Below are 19243 nucleotides of genomic sequence, written 5' to 3' on the forward strand. Positions count from 1 at the left end.
TAGATTCTTCTGCAGCCTCCCCACTTCCTCAGTACTACCTGCCTGTCCACCTAACTTTGTATCATCGGCAAACTTCGCTAGAATGCCCCCAGTCCCTTCATCCAGATCATTAATATATAACGTAAACAGCTGCGGCCCCAACACTGAACCCTGCGGGACACCGCTTGTCACCGGCTGCCATTCCGAAAAAGTACCTTTTATCCAACTCTCTGCCTTCTGTCAGACAGCCAATCCTCAATCCATACCAGTAGCTCACCTCGAACACCATGGGCCCTCACCTTGCTCAGCAGCCTCCCGTGTGGCACCTTATCAAAGGCCTTTTGGAAGTCTAGATAGACCACATCCACTGGGTTTCTCTGGTCTAACCTACTTGTACCTCTTCAAAGAATTCCAACAGGTTTGTCAGGCACGACCTCCCCCCTTACTAAATCCATGTTGACTTATTCTAATCCGACCCTGCTCTTCCAAGAATTTAGAAACCTCATCCTTAATGATGGATTCTAGAATTTTACCAACAACCGAGGTTAGGCTAATTGGCCTGTAATTTTCCATCTTTTGTCTTGATCCTTTCTTGAGCAAGGGGATTACAACAGCGGTCTTCCAATCATCCAGGACTTTCCCTGACTCCAGTGACTTTTGAAAGATCTCAACCAACGCCTCCACTATTTCCTCAGCCACCTCCCTCAGAACTCTAGGATGTAGCCCATCGGGGCCAGGAGATTTATCAATTTTAAGACCTTTTAGCTTTTCTAGCACTGAACCCTGCTGGACATCTCTTTCATCCTCTTGCTGTGATACAGGCAGAAAGAGGATGAAAGGAGAGGGCAATAAATATAAATTGAGAGGGAGACAGGGAGGGAAAGTGCGAAAGTGATGTACAGATTGAAAGAGAGGGAGAAAGTGAGAAAATTGAACAAGCCTGAACAATGACAGAGAAAAACTGAGGACAGCTTTCCTGTTATTCCTGCACTCGTTTACTTGATGTAATGAATCTCTCGTCATTTTTTTTTTAAATCAGTGCACAGCAGGTCATCCACAGCACCTCAACGAAGGGTTCCAATTTAGCTCTTAAACTGAGATCAGCTACCACCCGAGAAACCACAGCCTTCCTCGCACTTCCTCGACAAAGGAAATGTTTGTTGTATTTATTATGGTGATGTGAATAAATTTAATGTGATGACAGGCACCAGTCAGCAGAGAGCATAACAGATTCCAAAGAATTAGCAAATCTTCAGAACACCTGTGCAGCTTCTTATGCTAATTATGAAGCAAGGTAACTACAGACAATCTGGGTTTATTTCAGTTCTGTTTGACAATGAATGGCTTTTCTGTCCTTTCTATTCCCAGCTCTGAACTCCACAATCAATCATCACTCGCCTCCCTTTGCTATACAGCTGCAGTGAAGCGGTAAGCGACAGACGCCCATTTCAAATCAAACAACCCACAGCCAGCCAGAAAGGCCGGACAACCCGACTTCAGTCAGCCTAGAGTCTGCCCACAACCCCAACCTGTTCAGAATTCATCTTTACAATACCCAAATGTTTTTATTTTGTCTCATTATTCAGGTCCTGAGCGATGGAATGTGACAGATTTGAACATTACAACATTAAACAAAGAATGCAATGACTCTGAGACACACAGGAAATGCAATGTGAACTTTTGTTGTGCTTGGTTTTTTATTAAATGCATGCTGTACACGGGAGAGTTAACAGGAACGAGTGAAAGATAAAAGGCTGGTTTCTAATGAAGGGACCTTCCCAAACGTTTAAGCTGTCTTTTATCCTTTTGGTGCTGACAGACCAGCTATGAATTTCCAGTATTTCTCTTTTTTATTTCTTTGGACAAATTTTGTGTGGTGGCTGCTCATGTTAAGTCATGGCTATGCTGTTTTATTCGTAAAGCAAGACAGACTTATTGGGAGGAATTTAACTGTCTTCACTATCAAGCTGGGAATTGGTTTACCTCAGTTGGCTGGCTTGTTGGTTTATGGAGCGGTGTGATGCCAAATACTGTTTGAGGTTACCATGAAGGACTCACCTTCACAACCTTGTCCCCTGCCTGAGGTCTGGTGGCCCTCAGGTTAAATCACCACGAGTTGCTTCTCTCAAATGAGAGCAACCCCCATGGTTTGGTGAGACTATGGAGACATGACAACTGTAAAGCCAGTGTTAATGACATCTCCCCCGCCAATTCAGTTAACAGGAGACCCGTCCAACTAGACCAGCGGGCAAACTGCACACCCACAGAACCAAAGGGAAAAGCCAAGGTTCTGAGTGGCAGGTGTCCTCACTGAGAGATGGACACTGCCACTATAAAAGGTGACTGGGAGGATGCCCCAAGATGCCAGGTTCCGTCTGGAGGCTTAAAAGCTTCAAATGAATGATAGCCACAGCTCCTACGCCATCATTGTCGATAATGGGGTGACTGTTAGCCACAGCTTCAGTCCTCTAGTGCCTCCGACTCTGCAGGGTGGGTAGGAGGCAATTTAAAGGAGGTCTACAATCAGGAGTTACAGAGTCATACAGCCCGGTTACAGACCCTTCAGTCCAACCAGTCCGTTTCGAACATAATCCCAAACTAAACTAGTCCCACCTGGCTGCACCTGGCCCATATCCCTCCAAACCTTTCCTATTCATGTATTTATCTAGCTGTCTTTTAAACTTTGCAACTGAACCCACATCCACCACTGCATCAGGAAGTTCATTCCACATGCGAACCACCCTCTGTAAAGAATTTGCCCCTTCTGTCATTTTTAAATTTCTCTCCGCTCACCTTAAAAATATGCCCCCTCGCCTTGAAGATCCCCCACCCTCGGGAAGAGACACTTACCATTAACCCTATCTACGCCCCTCATGATTTCTGGCTCTCTTGCATGGCAGACAAGTGTAAAATATATCTATATAGATATATATATATATAATATATATATATGGCACACACAAGTATCTTGGAGAGACACCTTCCCAACTAGAGGATGTGCAGAGCTGAGAAAAAGCATTCTGCAGTGTGACTAACAAGAGAAACATCACACTGGATCAAAGAGCACCTCAACTTGCAACTGAATACAGAAACCTATTTGTTCACATCAAACATCTAACTAACTACTCAAATTATTTGCTTTTAAAATAAAGTAGCTTCAAAGCAGAGCAGCTGAAAGTCCGATATATAGATACAAACTTATAATTTCAAGACCAGCTGTCAGGGGTTACAAATATCTGTAAATATTTTTGGTAGAATGATAGATGGGTTTATGAATGTGAATTATACACATAGCATATGTGGTGTATGCATAGACTTTTTAGAATTAGAATTAGAATCATTATAGTATGGAAACAGGCCCTTCAGCCCAACAAGTCCACACCAACCCTCCGAAGAGTAACCCATCCAGACGGCATTGGATTAAATTTGAATGTCTACATCATAAGTTTGATCCAATATTTTTAGGCAGATGAAAGGAATTTCTTTTTAGCAGTGTTTCCTTGCATTGTTATGTGCTTTAAAAATTAATTGTGGGTTCAGACCATTACAGGGTCCAAACACCACACTTGCCAGCAACTCATCCATAGGTGCAATGTTGTGTGAGGCAGCCTCCAAATTAGCCAGTTCTGTGATGGCCATCCAATTACAAATGGTGGACTGGTTCTTGAGGCTTCAAACCCAACCCAGTGGGGCTGCATCCTGGACAATAGAGGAGAGCAATGATGCAGTAGGATAGTGAGTGCGAGGACGTCACCATCTTGAGGCACGCTCTGAGAATGTGTTAGGTTTGTAACATTAAAATGTGAGCACAGCTGCTAATTCACTCTCTGGATTAAAGCGTACCCCCATCCCCTCGGTGCTCTGACCCCTGTGCCGCTGATGGATGGGGCAAGTAAAGAAACCCTTTGAGCCACCACAGCCAACAGCTGGCAAAGAACCTCCAGTACCACCTGGACTTTGGCCTCACTGAGAATCCAGCTGCCACCAGGATCTACTTGAATAGGCTTCCCACTGCTGTCCTTGTAGGCTGCCCACTGCTGCCCTTACCGGTTTCAACAATCTAAGACAGAATCAGACAGAGATAGGAACATGCCAGATAAATGAACCATGTGGTTTTTACAACATTTTCTTTCAGTTACTTTCTTTGAGCCTGGAAGTCTGTGGTGAGTGGTGTTCCACAGGGCTCTGTCCTTGGGCCTCTATTGTTTGTAATTTTTATTAATGACTTGGATGAGGGGATTGAAGGATGGGTCAGCAAGTTTGCAGACAACACAAAGGTTGGAGGTGTCGTTCACAGTATAGAGAGCTGTTGTAGGCTGCAGCGGGACATTGACAGGATGCAGAGATGGACTGAGTTCAACCTGGATAAATGCGAGGTGATGCATTTTGGAAGGTCGAATTTGAAAGCTGAGTACAGGATTAAGGATAGGATTCTTGGCAGTGTGGAGCAACAGAGGGATCTTGGGGTGCAGGTACATAGATTCCTTAAAATGGCCACCCAAGTGGACAGGGTTGTTAAGAAAGCATATGGCGTTTTGGCTTTCATTAACAGGGGGATTGAGTTTAAGAGTCATGACATCTTGTGCAGCTCTATAAAACTTTGGTTAGACCACACTTGGAATACTGTGTCCAGTTCTGGTCGCCCTATTATAGGAAAGATGTGGATGCTTTGGAGAGGGTTCAGAGGAGGTTTACCAGGATGCTGCCTGGACTGAAGGGCTTATCTTATGAGGAGAGGTTGACTGAGCTCGGACTTTTTTCATTGGAGAAAAGGAGGAAAAGAGGAGACCTAATTGAGGTATACAAGATAATGAGAGGCATAGATAGAGTCGATAACTAGAGACTATTTCCCAGGGCAGAAATGACTAACACGAGGGGTCATAGTTTGAAGGAAAGTATAGAGGGGATGTCAGAGGCGGGTTCTTTACTTAGAGAGTTGTGAGAGCATGGAATGCGTTGCCAGCAGCAGTTGTGGAGGCAGGGTCATTGGGGACATTTAAGAGACTGCTGGACATGCATATGGTCACAGAAATCTGAGGGTGCATACATGAGGATCAGTGGTCGGCACAACATCGTGGGCTGAAGGGCCTGTTCTGTGCTGTACTGTTCTATGTTCTATGTTCCATGTTCTAACATTGTGTATTTACACACTCGACTTATCGGGAGCATTGTTTGTCGGTGGCCTGTTTGTTGACTGCACAGTACTTTTCAAATTGTTCGTTGGTTTCAAGTAACTTCGAGGAACCATCACTTGCAATTACTTCATGTCTTTCACAACCTCAGCAATTCCTAAAGTGCTTTGTGGCTATTTCGATAGGTTTTTTTAAAAACAATGTTACTAACCACTATATTAATGTAGAAAAATGCACCTTTACTTTGTTGACAGGAATGCCTCAAAACAGAAACAAAAAATTGCCAGATTGCAAGATAAATATTAATCAGAACTCCAGGGAAATTCCTTTTCTCTTGTTCAAAATACTGCCATGCCATATCTTATATCCACTACAGGACATATGTTTGATTTATATCAAATATCTAAATATTTGTACCTCTGACAGTGCAGCACTCTCTCAGTGTGGTATAATGTATCAGCATAGATTTTTGTATCCATTGTTTCTATATTAGGACTTGAATCCACTTGCTTCTGATTCAAAAGCAAAAATGCTGACATTAGGTAAATGGTGACATCTTGAAAGAGAGCAGCTTATTTTTCATTTCATCACCCACATGGATCCTGTCTTTTTGTAAGGTATGTGGAACATTATTTGTTCCAGTCCTATGCAGGACCCCACCCACAACTCTTTCTCTAGTACATTGATGACATCTTTATTGGTGCTTCTTGTTCTGATCCAGAATTGTAAAAATTCATCAGTTCTGAAAAAGAGTCACATCAGACTCTGAAATGTAAACTCTGTTACTCTCTTCATAGATGCTCCCAGACCTGCCAGGTTTCTCCAGTATCTTCTGTATTTGTTTCATTTTTCTTTTTCATCTTGTTTTGTGAAGAGGCAGATCCTGCTCCAACATTTTGGTGTTCAATAAATTGTGGACAATGTGCTCTTTCATGGTCACGCAGTAAAACAGTGTTGACCTATTACATTACTCCCACTCCTCCTTCCCCACAGCCTACAATCATATTGAATAGAGCATAGAAAACTGGACCTAAATAGAAAGTTCCTTGACAACATTGTTCAGGTGAACATGGATTTTGACACAAACATCAGTCTCAAACATCAAAAAGGTTTGTTACTTAAATTCACAGCATTGTCAAAATAAAATTACTCAACATGGCTTGCTATGAAATAAAATGAAAGGTATATTTTTCTAAGCCATCTACAGAATTGGACTAAGTACAGACATAATATGGTCCCACCTATTCGCATACCAGGATTAAAATATGTAACATTACTTTATAATTATTTTTCCTTTGTACATCGTGTTTTCGTAGAGCTCAAACCACAAACTCATTTCAAAATTCTTTGAACATTTAAATCAATGAAATAATCTGTCTTGAATAAAAGTTCCTTTTCCCCCTCCATTCAACCTGATGCTCAAACAGTATGCTTAGCAGTTTTGTAGTTAGCGTAATCAAAGCTGTCTTACCAGACGTTTGGCTTCTTGTGACATTCTGCAGATATAACCCACTCTTGAACAGGTACAGAACTTCCTCTAGCTGAGTCAGTGTCTCATCTATACCCCAGCGTAAGTCCCCTACAAAACAAACAATGTTTCAGTTAAATGTTTTCTTTTATCCTTCAATCATTGAGTACAATGTAACTTTCTCTTTCCATTTTAGCTTTCCAAAATGGTGATGCTGCTCTGAACAATTTCCTCTTGCCCTGCTTCTGAGCCCCTGCATTCAAACTGTTGAATTCAATACTCATTGTACTCATTGTAACGATTAGTTAGTTTTTCTATTCTTCCACAGAGCCTTACAAACTATCAAGACGTTTAGCCACTACTTCCTTATTTTCACTGCCTTCTATTCTTCTCATTATAGTATTGTAGACCTCAGATCTTCACCTAGGCTTCTTAATTCAAGAAATCAAACACAAATCTGATGTTCTGGACTATGAAGTGGCACGGGTAGGGGGGAGCTAGGCAATGGGTCCACCTCCCGATCTCAATTATGCTATTGTTTGGCAATGCACAGGAAGATACAGGCATCTCCATAGTAGAAAACAGACAACAGTGTATTAGATATTAAAGTTGCAATCCTTCTTAACTGTAAAATGGCATTTGAGTATATCTTTGATTTAGATAATAAAGGTACATTAAATTAAGCAGACAATAAGAAGAGAAAAAGGTTCCAAAAAAAAACACGTATGATGTTTCGAGTTTTATATTACTTTCAATGAAATGTATTCATGCATCAGGAATGTCACAAACCATCGGTTACAGCCAGAGACACAGTCAAAAGCCTTTTGCTCCAACAGTTGCATTTGGTTTGCTAATTTACAACAAACACCATGTGGAGTATTTGGCTAAGCTGCAACTCCAGGATGTGCTTATTATGTTGTGGCATTTGGGGATATTATAAGGTTTAGGGTTGTTGAGATATAAAATACTTTCATATCAAATATTTTTAAATTTATAACAATAGGGTCCTTAGTTGTGCTTGACAGTAATAATAACCTTTAAAACTTACCAATGTGTTATTAATATCCTTGAGAGTGCCATTGGCACTATAAGCATGATATCTAATAATGTTATCTATTCTTTCTCAATTACATACACATATTGGTAGAAGTGTGTCCCAGCTCTGAACTTCTCAAGTTGAGTTGACAAATTCCTCTCTCAACCAAGTGCCTGTGAAAGAGGGGTGCCAAAGATCGAGTGACAAAATGGCATTGCCTTCTAATTTCTTCTTCCTCACTCCCACAATGGCATAGTCCACCATCTTCCAAGTGAAAACTTGAATTTATGAAACATTGGCACCAGGACTTGTTCCAATGGGATGGCTCCACCTGACTTTACTGGGATCAAAGTCCTTGTGAATCGCATAATTTCATTTTGGAATGGCACAGTGGCTCAGTGGTTAGCACTGCTGTCTCACAGCACCAGGGACCGGGTTTGATTCCCGCCTCAGGTGACTGTCTGTATGGAGTTTGCACTGTCTCCCTGTGTTAACCTGGGTTTCCTCCGGGTGCTCTGGTTTCCTCCCATAATCCAAAAGATGTGCAGGTCAGGTGAATTGGCCGTGCTAAATTGCCCATAGTGTTAGGTGCATTAGTCAGGGGTAAATATAGGGTAAGGGGTCTGGGGTGGGTTACTCTTCGGAGGGTTCGTATGGACTTGTTGAGCTGAAAGGCCTGTTTCCATATTCTAGGGAATCTAACCTAATCTAACTAGGGCTGTAGATAGGGCTTTAAATAGTAGGCAGGACGATGAGGTTTAGTTGCATGGAAAAAAATAGAATCAAAGATGAACAGAAGGTAGGATTATGATGGGGTTGATTGTTAACAGAAAATAAGTTGTTGTGGTTGTGTCACCATAGTTTTACCAGAGCAGGTAAGGGGGCTGCTGTATCAGTAGAGAGAAGCAACAGGTGGTGATTTAACCTGAGGGCCATCTGACCTCAGACAAGGGAAAAGGTTGAGAAGGAGAGTCCTCCATGATAACCTCAAACCAGTCAGGGATAATGAGCCCATGCTGTTGGCATCATACTGCTCTACAAACCAATAATCCAGCCACCTGAGCTAAACTGATTCCCAACAGAAGCTAAGGGGAAGGTGCAAAATGTGTGAATGTCATCTTGTATCAACAAACAACAAAAATGCAGGGAAACTTGAGAATACAACAAGCTTAAAGGCTTTGTATCTGAATGCACAAAGCATTCAGAATAAGGGAGATGAACTGATGACACAAATGGAGGTAAGTCTAAGATACAAGAACTTTAAATTAGTTATATGTAGGGACAGCTCAGGAGAGGTTATTAAAGTTTCCACAACAAGTAAAGGGACAGAGAGCATGGCAAGAGTCAGGAATCTACCTTCAGGTACAGGAAATAAGGGGGCAACTATGAGAAGGGGAGCAGTCAATGCAGGACTGAGAGTGTTCTAATTAAATGCACACAATGTACAAAATAAGGTAATGAGCCTACTCGCAGATTGCAATTAGCAGGTATGAAATAGTGGGCAACACAGAAACATGGCTGCAAGGGGATCCAGGCTGGGAACAAAACGTCCAAAGATATCAAAAGGACAGGCAGATGGGCAGAGGGGCACAGAGTTACCCTGTTAGAAATAAATGAAATTAAATCGATAGCATGTGATATAGAGTCAGAAGGCATAGAATCAGTGAGGATCGAGTTGAGGAACTGCAAAGGGAAAAAGACCCGGATGGGAGTTATGTAATGCCTCCTAGCAGTAGTCAGGACATAGGGCAGAAAATAAATTAGGAGTTAGAAAAGGCATGTAAGAAAGGTACTATTACAATAATCATGGGGGACTTCAATGTATAGTTGGACTGGGAAAGTCATGTTGTTTGGAGATCCCAAGAAAAGGAATTTGTGGAATGTCTATGAAATAGTTTTTTGGAGCAGTTTGTGATAAATTCTGGATTTGGTGATATGTAATGAAGCAGACTTGATTAGGGAGTTTAAGGTAAAGGAACTCCTAGAGGACGATGACCATAATATGATAGAGTTCACCCTGCAGTTTGAGATGGAGAAGGTGGACTGGTATGTAACAGTATTATAACTGAGTAAAGGGAACAACAAAGACATGAGGGAGGAGCTGTCCAGAGTTGATTGAAAGGAGAGCCTAGGAGGTAAGTCAGTGAAGCAGCAACAGCAGCAGGTCCTGGGGGAAATTTGAGAGGCACAGAAGAAATTTATCCCAAGGAAGAAGCAACTATTTTCTAAATGGGGAAGTGCTTCATAAAACTGAAGCATAAAGGGATTTAGATATCCTATTTCAGGATTCTCTTACAGTTAATATGCAGGTTCATTTGGCAGTTAGGAAGGCAAATAGTCAGTCCACATTTGGAATTTTGTGTGTCATTTCGAACCCTGTACCTATGGATGGATGTACTGACATTGGAGTTTACAAGAATGATTGAGGATAAAGGGCTTGTCATATGAGGAGCAGTTCAGGATTCTGGGTCTGTACTCGGTGGAGTTTAGAAGTACAAAGGGGGAATCTTATTGAAACTTACAGAATACTGAGAGGCCTGGATAATGTGAATATGGAGATGTTTCCACTAGTAGAAGAGACTTGCACCCAAGAACACAGCATCAGAGGGAAGGCATGACCCTTTTAACTGAGATGAGGAGGGATTTCTTCAGCCAGAGAATGATGAATCTATGGAACTCGTTGCCACAGAAGTTCATGTCATTGACTACATTTAATATAGAGATAGACAGGTTCTTGATTAGTAAGGCAATCAAAGGGAGAAGGCAGGAGGCTGGAGTTGAGAAACTTATTAGCCATGATCAAACAGTGGAGCAGACTCAATGGGCTGAATGTCCTAAATCTGCTCTTATCTCTAATGGTCTAATGTAATGACATGAACAGTCTCAAGTGTCAGTGTGTGTGTTGGTGAAAGAAGTGGCTGAATGGCACCTTTTGCTGCAGTATCACACACAGAGGTTCTGGATGTTTGTGACAAGATACATTTATGTTTGAAAGACTGAAACATGTTTGCACCTGTTTTGCAGCAAGCAAGTATTGTTTGAAATACCAAGCTACTGATAAATACCATAAAGGTGATATCTTTATACGATCCATTTACTGAATGGACCATTTCCAAAGAATTGAACTTCATACAGATAGAAAGTTGCATATTTTGTTCTACAATCAGTGTGGATCTAAAGCCAAAGTTGAGTGAGAATGAATCATTTTAGCCAAGTTTTTCTTGCAAACATATAATTAAAACAGGATATGAACCTTTATAAAGCCTGTAACTTACCTGTTACTTGTTTAAAGGAGACAATTTAAATTGGTACTTAGGATAGGAATATGGAGTTAAATTTTCCCATTTCCATTTGTGGGTGAGTGAGTTTTGTGGTGTCCGGTCTGACATGATTCAGGGGGAGTTTCCTCATGTGCTTTTCCACTTTCCATCTCAGCAATGTCATTTGGGAACGAGGAGGATGTGCTCACCTCTGGCCAGACTTTCCAGCTTCCACACCTCTATTTCTAGCCCAGCTGCACACCACTAAAGACACTGCCAACCAGAAGTGACTTCTCAGGCTTCAGTGTGCTCAATCCTCAAAATGTCTCACAGGAAAGTCAAGCTACTCCCCACATGCAGGGCAGAGGCACCAAGGTTCTGGTGGATGCAATAGTGGAAATGAGGTCCTTTTCCCTGCTGACCACCAAAGGTGACCAGCCAGCCCAAAGAGAGTTTGTTGTATGGCTCGCTACTATGTTCTGAGTGAAAAGGAGGCGCAGCAGTGCTGAAAGAAAGCCAATTATTTCCTGTCCTATGCATACTTGCAAATTCCCTTCATTCCCAAACAAAAACCTTTTGATTATTCCATAACCCAAACTTCAAAAAGATTGAGAGTCCAATTCTGTTTTAGCCTTTGGTTTCAAAGATAAAGGAAACTATATAACACACTGGGAGCAGCTCTTTGTCTGTGTTCGTTGTGAGGACAGTCTTACTTATACCAATTCAATCCAACACAAAACTTGGGATTGATAATGGTGTGCAGGATGTAAAAAGGCTTCACGTCAATTTGGACAAGTTGACTGAAAAGGCAAATGCCTGGCAGAAGTAGTATTTATTGATAAATGTAAATTATCCACTTTGGTAGGAGGAAAAACAGAATGGCAATTAAATAGTGATAACTCAGGAAATGATGTACAAAGGAACCTGGATATCCTTGTCCACTAAAAGGAGGCATGCAAGTACAGCAAACAGTTAGGAAGGCATTGCAAGAGGTCTGAGTATTGAAGATTGGAAGTCTTACTGCAGCTGTGTAGGGCCTTAGTGAGACCACACATGTAATATGATGTGCTGTTTTAGTCTCCTTATCCAAGAAATTATAAACTTGCCTTAGAGGGAGTGCAGCGAAGATTCACCAGACTTACTTTTGGGAAAGCATGATTGTTGTAAGAAGAGGGATTTAGTCAGCAGGGTGCATACTTACTGGAATTTGGAAGAATGGGATAGGATTTCTTTGAAATACATCAGGTTCTTATGGTGCTTTGTTTCTGTTACAAATGATTTTCTCATTGACAAAGACAGCTGATCCATAGAAATATCAGCAACTGAAAGTTCCCTGCCAATCAACACATCATCCTGACATGGAACTACACCAACATTTCTTCATTGTCATTGAATCAAAATCCTGGAACTCTAATACTAACAGCATCTTCAGTGTCCCTCACTCCAAAGACGGCAGTGGTTTAAGAAAGTAACTCACCATCACCGTCTCAAAAGCAATTAGGAATGGTACTGATAAGTACTGTAAAGGCTGTATCTAATCCACCTTATCTAATCTTGATATCTAATGCAAAATATAGAACTTTGATCTGGCCAATAATGCCCATATTCCATGAATGAATAAAAATAAAATAAAGAAATTGCCTAGTGCCTCAAATGTAAAATGCATGGGCATTGTGTTTATTTCTGGAGTTTCCTCTATCCTGACAATTCTCCAGGTTCTCTGCTTAAAACTCTATCTCAGTCTCATGAGTCCTCCCTTCCCTTCTCGCCTGGATAACAGAAGGAAATATCATTCTGAGAGAATGGAAGAACGTTTTATAGAATGACTCTCGTCACTGAACCTTTAGTATTTGACTCAACAACAGATGGTAGTTGAACCAGTCAGTTCACCCTGACCTCAATACCCTCCCAACCCCCATCGTCCCACACCTCCATCCCAATCTGATTGAGAAAGGGATTTGTAATGTTAAGCTGTACTATGCATTGCAGCTGGACCTCCTACCCATAGTGACAAACCCACATGCTGACTTATTAATGAACTATTCATGATACATCAAATAATGATGCCGGTCAATTTAGACAAGGTGACAGAATGGGCAGACAAATCCATTTCATTTGGTGTAAATTGGAAAAAGGCCAAACAAGTGGGACTGCTAGAGCAGAAATTGTTAACTGTAGTGGCCTTAGCCAGCAGTAACCTTTGATTTATGGTAGTCTGATTATGTTCTTGGCAAGGTAAAAACAATGACTGCAGATGCTGAAAACCAAATACTGGATTAGTGGTGCTGGAAGAGCACAGCAGTTCAGGCAGCATCCAACGAGCAGCGAAATCGACGTTTCGGGCAAAAGCCCTTCATCAGGAATAAAGGCAGTGAGCCTGAAGCATGGAGAGATAAGCTAGAGGAGGGTGGGGGTGGGGAGAGAGTAGCATAGAGTACAATGGGTGAGTGGGGGAGGGGATGAAGGTGATAGGTCAAGGAGGAGAGGGTGGAGTGGATAGGTGGAAAAGAAGATAGGCAGGTCGGACAAGTCCGGACAAGTCAAGGAGACAGTTACTGCACAACATGGTTGAAGAGCTTCAGAGCAGAGGAAATGACCTGGGAGTTGCAGTGGGAGAGGGACTCCCTGAGATTCTTGTAGAGAGAGGAGGAAAACTTCTTCAAGGCAGGCATCCTTGCAAGAGGATTCGCAGTAGGGTTAAAATCAACAAGGTAAAAACAATGACTGCAGATGCTGAAAACCAAATACTGGATTAGTGGTGCTGGAAGAGCACAGCAGTTCAGGCAGCATCCAACGAGCAGTGAAATCGACGTTTCGGGCAAAAGCCCTTCATCAGGAATAAAGGCAGTGAGCCTGAAGCGTGGAGAGATAAGCTAGAGCCATGCCTGCAGTAGACTGGGTCTCACAGAATGGAACTGCACCCCCATCACCTTTGTCCTGGCACCAACCTCTCCTCCTTTAAAACCCTCCTTGTAATGTACGTATTTGCCCAAATATTTTGGTCACCTTGCCTAATTTCTTCATTAACTTAATGCATATTTTTCTCTTAGTCCTCTGTGAAACATCTTGTTTTTTTTCTCTTTAAAGTGACAGCGGATAAATAAATGTATGTTATCAGCAATGTTGTTTGCTGTTGCTAAATTGCGCAAGCTAAATCAGGAGATCAAATTAGATAAAATACAAAGGAGCAGCTGGAAAGCAATCAAAACAACATTCGTGGCTGTAGGTGGCTTGTTCTGTGCATAAAAACATATTCAATAAATAAAAGGTTTATGTGATCATAAAATATATTAATTATAAAGCTTTAATAATAAACGTAACAGTGTTATCAAGATTATAAAGCTAATTTGTGTTTTTATTGCTCTAGTTACTTATACCTTCTATCCTAATCTACTGTAATTTCAGAATTCTGATACTCCACTTATCCAAAACATTTCTAAATCTACATTATGTAAACTGAAACCTTCAAACAGAATAAAGCCAGAGTAATAAGTATTACAATTTCATACCTGTGGCATTCACTACGGTATCCAGCAGTGACCGCAGACTTGATGGGGCACTGTGTGGCAAGAGGTAGGTAAAGAAAAACCTGCAATGCGAGCAGATATTGAGCTATGTTAGACTCCTTAATGAGTAAGAGATTTTTCATTTCTCTTCCCTGCCCATTTCTGAGCTTGCCATATATGGAATCTCTAGTCTGAATGCCAATCAGTCAATTTTCATCTAGGTTTCTGGCAATTAACACTCTACTATGAATCAGCACTTATTGCCAATAAATCTTTCACCCTATGAACAGATTATCAATTTTGGGTTGAAAAGGTAGGATTTGTGCTTAGTTGCAAACATGAGATTGGAATCAATGGATGTGAAATTCAACCTTTGCAGAGTTGCTCAAATAAGGGAATTATGTTGGTGGAAAAGGAAATTGTGTAATGTGTAGAACAAATGAGCAATCCACAATGGCCTATTTAGTGCCCCTACTAAGTTAAGATTTACTTCCATTATTTTACAGATCAGTTCCATAAATCATATTCAGAAATTACCTTGTTAATGTATTAGAAATAAGTGGAGTTAAGAGCAAGCTTAGGTGAAACGGCAAAAGGACAATAACGGATCGGCAGGCTGTCATACAAATTGCCCAATCTTAATTTCCATTAAGGTCACTTGGCTGTGGTGTAAAACAAGCTGCTTTTTCACATTATCACTATGTGACAAGTGCAACCGCCTTCTCACTAGGTTTCCTGTTATTTTTGAGTTTTATGAAATTAAAAAGTTACTAAAGTTGAGAGTATCATTTCTCTGAAGCAAACAAAAATAACTCAGCAGGTAGGGCAGCATTGCTGAACAAGAAACAGAGTTCATGCTTTGAATGCAGTGAATCTTCTTCAGAACTGTCCTGCCAGACCTGCTGAATTTCTCCAGCAATTTCTGGTTTTGTTTGCTTCAGGTCTCCATCATCTGCATTTTTTTTTGTTTTGTTTTAGTATCAATACCCTGTTATGTTTCATAAGATCATGTAATGGTAAAAACATGGATGTAGATGTTTAGCCTCCCTGCCTGGTGCAAACTATCTTTGTGAAATCAATGGAAATAACATCAAATCTAAAGCAACCTGTCAGACCACCTGATTAATTTTAAGGGTAGTCCACCTGAGATTTCTTTTGGGCTCAGAAAGCACTTGCTCCTCTTGGCCCAAATTAAAGTTTACCCAAAGCTAATTCATCAGCTAGCTCCTGGTTAGACAGCTCAACTCCTGAAAGAACAGTGCAAATGTGCACACTCATCCTGACTCTAATTGAATCAAAGCACCATAACCAGAGTAAAATACTGACTCCACCAGTGGAAATTCCTGATGAAGGGTTCCTGCCTGAAATGTTGATTCTCCTGCTCCTCAGATGCTGCCTGACCTGCTGTGCTTTTCTAGCACCACACTCTCGACTCAGATCTCCAGCATCTGCAGTCCTCACTTTCTCCTAAAATACTGACTTGCATACTTAAATATCATTCCATTAGTTTAATGTGGTTGAGCTGCTTGCTCACTTTCAGTCTAAAAATAGTATCCGTTAAAGGCATTGTTCTAATTCCAATTGTCCTCTGCTCGTTTTTCAGGTGAAAATAGGCAGATGTTTGGCAATTTAAAATTGGACCCATGATGATATGATACATTACGTAGAGCGAATAGTCAAATTGTCAACACCATAGAACCAATGATTAGTCTTTAAATTAGGTTCCAGAACATTCCATTTGCTTTGGACTAAACATGTTTTACCACCATGCAATGATTTCCACATTAGAATTACAAAGGGAAAAAAAAACATTACTTTCATGATCTCAAAGCATCTCAAATTGCTTATTAACCAATTAAATACTTCAGAATTTCTATAACATAGGAAACGCTACAACAGACTTAGAGAAAGTAAGTTCCCACAAACTGGGGTGAAGTAAACACATTATTGGCTTTCGGTGTAGGTTAAGGGAAAGATGTTGGACAAGACACTGGGAGAACACCCCCGCTCTTCCTTGAATCACACTGTTATATCAATATGCAAAGGCAGACAGACCTTCCCTTTCAACATCTGTGCAACTCCACCGTTGGAGATTATGTGCTCAAGTCTCTGATACTGTTTCCTGTTTGTGAAAGAAGCTAGGTATACCAGCAAATCACTTACAGCCATTTATTGCAGTGTGATAGTATCTTCAGTTCATTACTAGGTAATTGGTGTTGAATTTATTTTTAATCCCTACATAATATTCAAGAATGATGCCCTGGGAGATGTCACTTTTGATCAATATTATTCTCAACTCCAGACACAATTCCACCCTCAGACTCACTTTCTGCCATTTCCACAGCCGCTTTGTGGTAATTCAAGGAAATAAGAACATTTGGCAGCAGTTTCTTTAATGGTTTCTAGTTACAGAATGTGCATGCCCATGTTCTACTTACCACATGAATTCAACAATCTTACGTGCAGTGAAATTCAATATAATGATCCCATAACATCTTGAAGGGCCAGGTTTCTGTCCTCCAGTATCTGTAACATCTTGTAACATTCTCATTGCAATGCTCGTCTTAGTGGCTAAGTGATGCTTTGTGTAGCTTGTATATTTCTGAAAGGAACTGAATGGGGCAAACTATATCTATCTGTAAAGATTAGAATAAATTGGTCATTTAACACTTTTTCTATTATTGTCAAGATTATGACTGAACTGTATAAAAACATTGGGATGATTGCAAACTCTCTCACTATTCATTATTTCTTTACTCTTGTCATAATAAACACTAAGCCCATATCAGACTGCATCATGTTTGGACATATTATCCCTTCTGAGAACCACAGAACGAAGTCAATTACACATGTTCTTTACAAAGTGGAATGTAGTTTCAAAGCAATTTTGCATAGTGATGAAACTGACAAACAGGCGGTTTCAGACAATAGCAGAAGTTGCAATCTGAGCTCGGCTGACACGTTCAGCAGTGAAAGAAGCAATTACCTATACGCATTGTAGAGATTCCGCTTTTCGTTCATGTTTTGGCATCTGCCCTCCAAGGAGCATATTAAAGTGAAATTTCGGGCTGGAAATTCCATAAAACAGTCACTGTTGCTTGAGCAGGGTGTGTCACTGACACTGGCATCATCCAAATCCGTCACTTTTAGTTCACCATCAACAATAACAAACTGTCGAGGACGAAAGTCCAACAAAGTCACTGAGCCAAGAGGTGAATGGGCCAAATAGTGTAGTAAACGTATCAAACTCAAACATATCTGCAATGAAAACAGCACAAGGTACAATTAGCTTCAGTTTTAAAAAGATCCAAAGGACAGAGCTCTGCAAAATATACTCTCACATATTGTCCATTTAACAATAATTTATAAGGAGAAAGTTCAACGGAAATGAGTTATATATGTAAAACAAACTGGCCAACATGATTGATTTTCTTAGACTTTCCATGCCTTCACACCTACATATTCAGTTTGGTTTCTCTCTGTTGTTACAATCAATGTCTCTTGCTGCAATCCATTTCTTTCAATGCCACTGCACAATGACACACAGTCCAGAAAATGGCATTTCCTAGGAACTAGTCTGTATCTCATGCAAGTAGTTTACTCTTTAAATAGGAATGTCAATAAGTTATTCTGCTACATACAGCTGAGTCAATTTCTGTCCTCACTTGCAATGTATTTAGCTACATTAGGCAGTGATCAAAAACCCTGGAACCTGAACTGATGCTCTGGCTAAGACTGGTTACTTTAGCACAGACTGCAAATTGGACCTGAGACATATTGCTTGGTTCAGAAGACAATTTCAAGCTGTGTTTTCATATCACACTTTTATATCATTTAGCATCTTTAAACACAAAGTGTAGCATGGCAGCACAACAGAGGAAAGTTCACTATATTTACACTACACAAAAGAACAGACACATTTAATGAATCTGAGAAGTGGTGTAATTTCAAGAGTCTGAGGCCTTTGATTTATTTGACAGCTTGCAATTCAAGTTAATTTGTACTTTTTGGGAAGTAAAATAATACGCTATGGAAGGAATAGCAAGAAGACAAACCACTGTAGGGCTTTCCATTTATCTACTTCAGAAAAGAAACATGGAAAATCCATTGAGACCTAGTAAGAGATAGCTCTTTAATGTTCTTAGTAATACCAATAAATGAATGGAGAACTCAAAGTAATCTGTACTCGATTACATCAAAACATTGGCTCATTTAATGAAACAACTAACATTTGCTTTTGGTTTCATATAAGGGAGTTTTTTTTGGGATGCCAAAAAAAAAACGCTATCTACCCCAAGCTGGGACTTCCTGCATTAGTGAATAGTGCCTTCCAGAAGAGATCTGAAGACTACCATTGACGGTAGCAATGTCTGTCCACTGGATGGGCTTGCCACCCTGACTGAGAAGACAGGAGGCTTACCTTGGGGAGAAAATTAAAGAGAAAATAAAGAATTATTTTCTAACAGTAAGAAAACAAATGAAATTTATCTTTGTCTTTTTTCCTCATGCCCTGAAAATTGCAAAATCTCAGTTGAGAAAGGTACATATTAGGCAGAGTGAAAGAACTAAATTTAATGGATATTATTCATGGCAAATACAAAAACGGATCTCTCTTTCCAAGTTGCCTGTTGTGTTTGAGACTTGTCTCTTTCTGGGTAATTTTATGTAGCATTCAAAGACCTGAGCCTCTGTTAACGTAGAAAGTTGGGGAGCATGTTGGCACTAAGAGAGGTAGGAAAGTAGGTCTTGAAGAGGACATTAGAAGACTACAAAGAGATAAGTCAGTGAGTAAAGCTCAGGCATATGGAATATAATGTCAGAAAATGAGAAATTGTTCATTTTGGCTGTAAGAATGAGAAGGA

The 19243-nt window shown here is 40.5% G+C and overlaps 1 protein-coding gene across 1 annotated transcript in view; it reads right to left on the minus strand.

Moving 5' to 3' along the window:
* The window catches only part of pkdcca (protein kinase domain containing, cytoplasmic a), a 56755-nt gene that overhangs the window by 25250 nt on the left and 12262 nt on the right, over positions 1–19243 (minus strand). Inside the window, exons 3-5 of the mRNA XM_072580691.1 lie at positions 17368–17639; positions 14385–14464; positions 6583–6690 (exon numbers count right to left, since the gene is read on the minus strand). Of these exons, the coding sequence (XP_072436792.1) occupies positions 6583–6690; positions 14385–14464; positions 17368–17639 (460 nt within the window). The remainder of the gene's footprint in view (positions 1–6582; positions 6691–14384; positions 14465–17367; positions 17640–19243) is intronic.

This window comes from Chiloscyllium punctatum, chromosome 11, assembly GCF_047496795.1.
Source record: "Chiloscyllium punctatum isolate Juve2018m chromosome 11, sChiPun1.3, whole genome shotgun sequence".
Taxonomy (NCBI): Eukaryota; Metazoa; Chordata; class Chondrichthyes; order Orectolobiformes; family Hemiscylliidae; genus Chiloscyllium; species Chiloscyllium punctatum.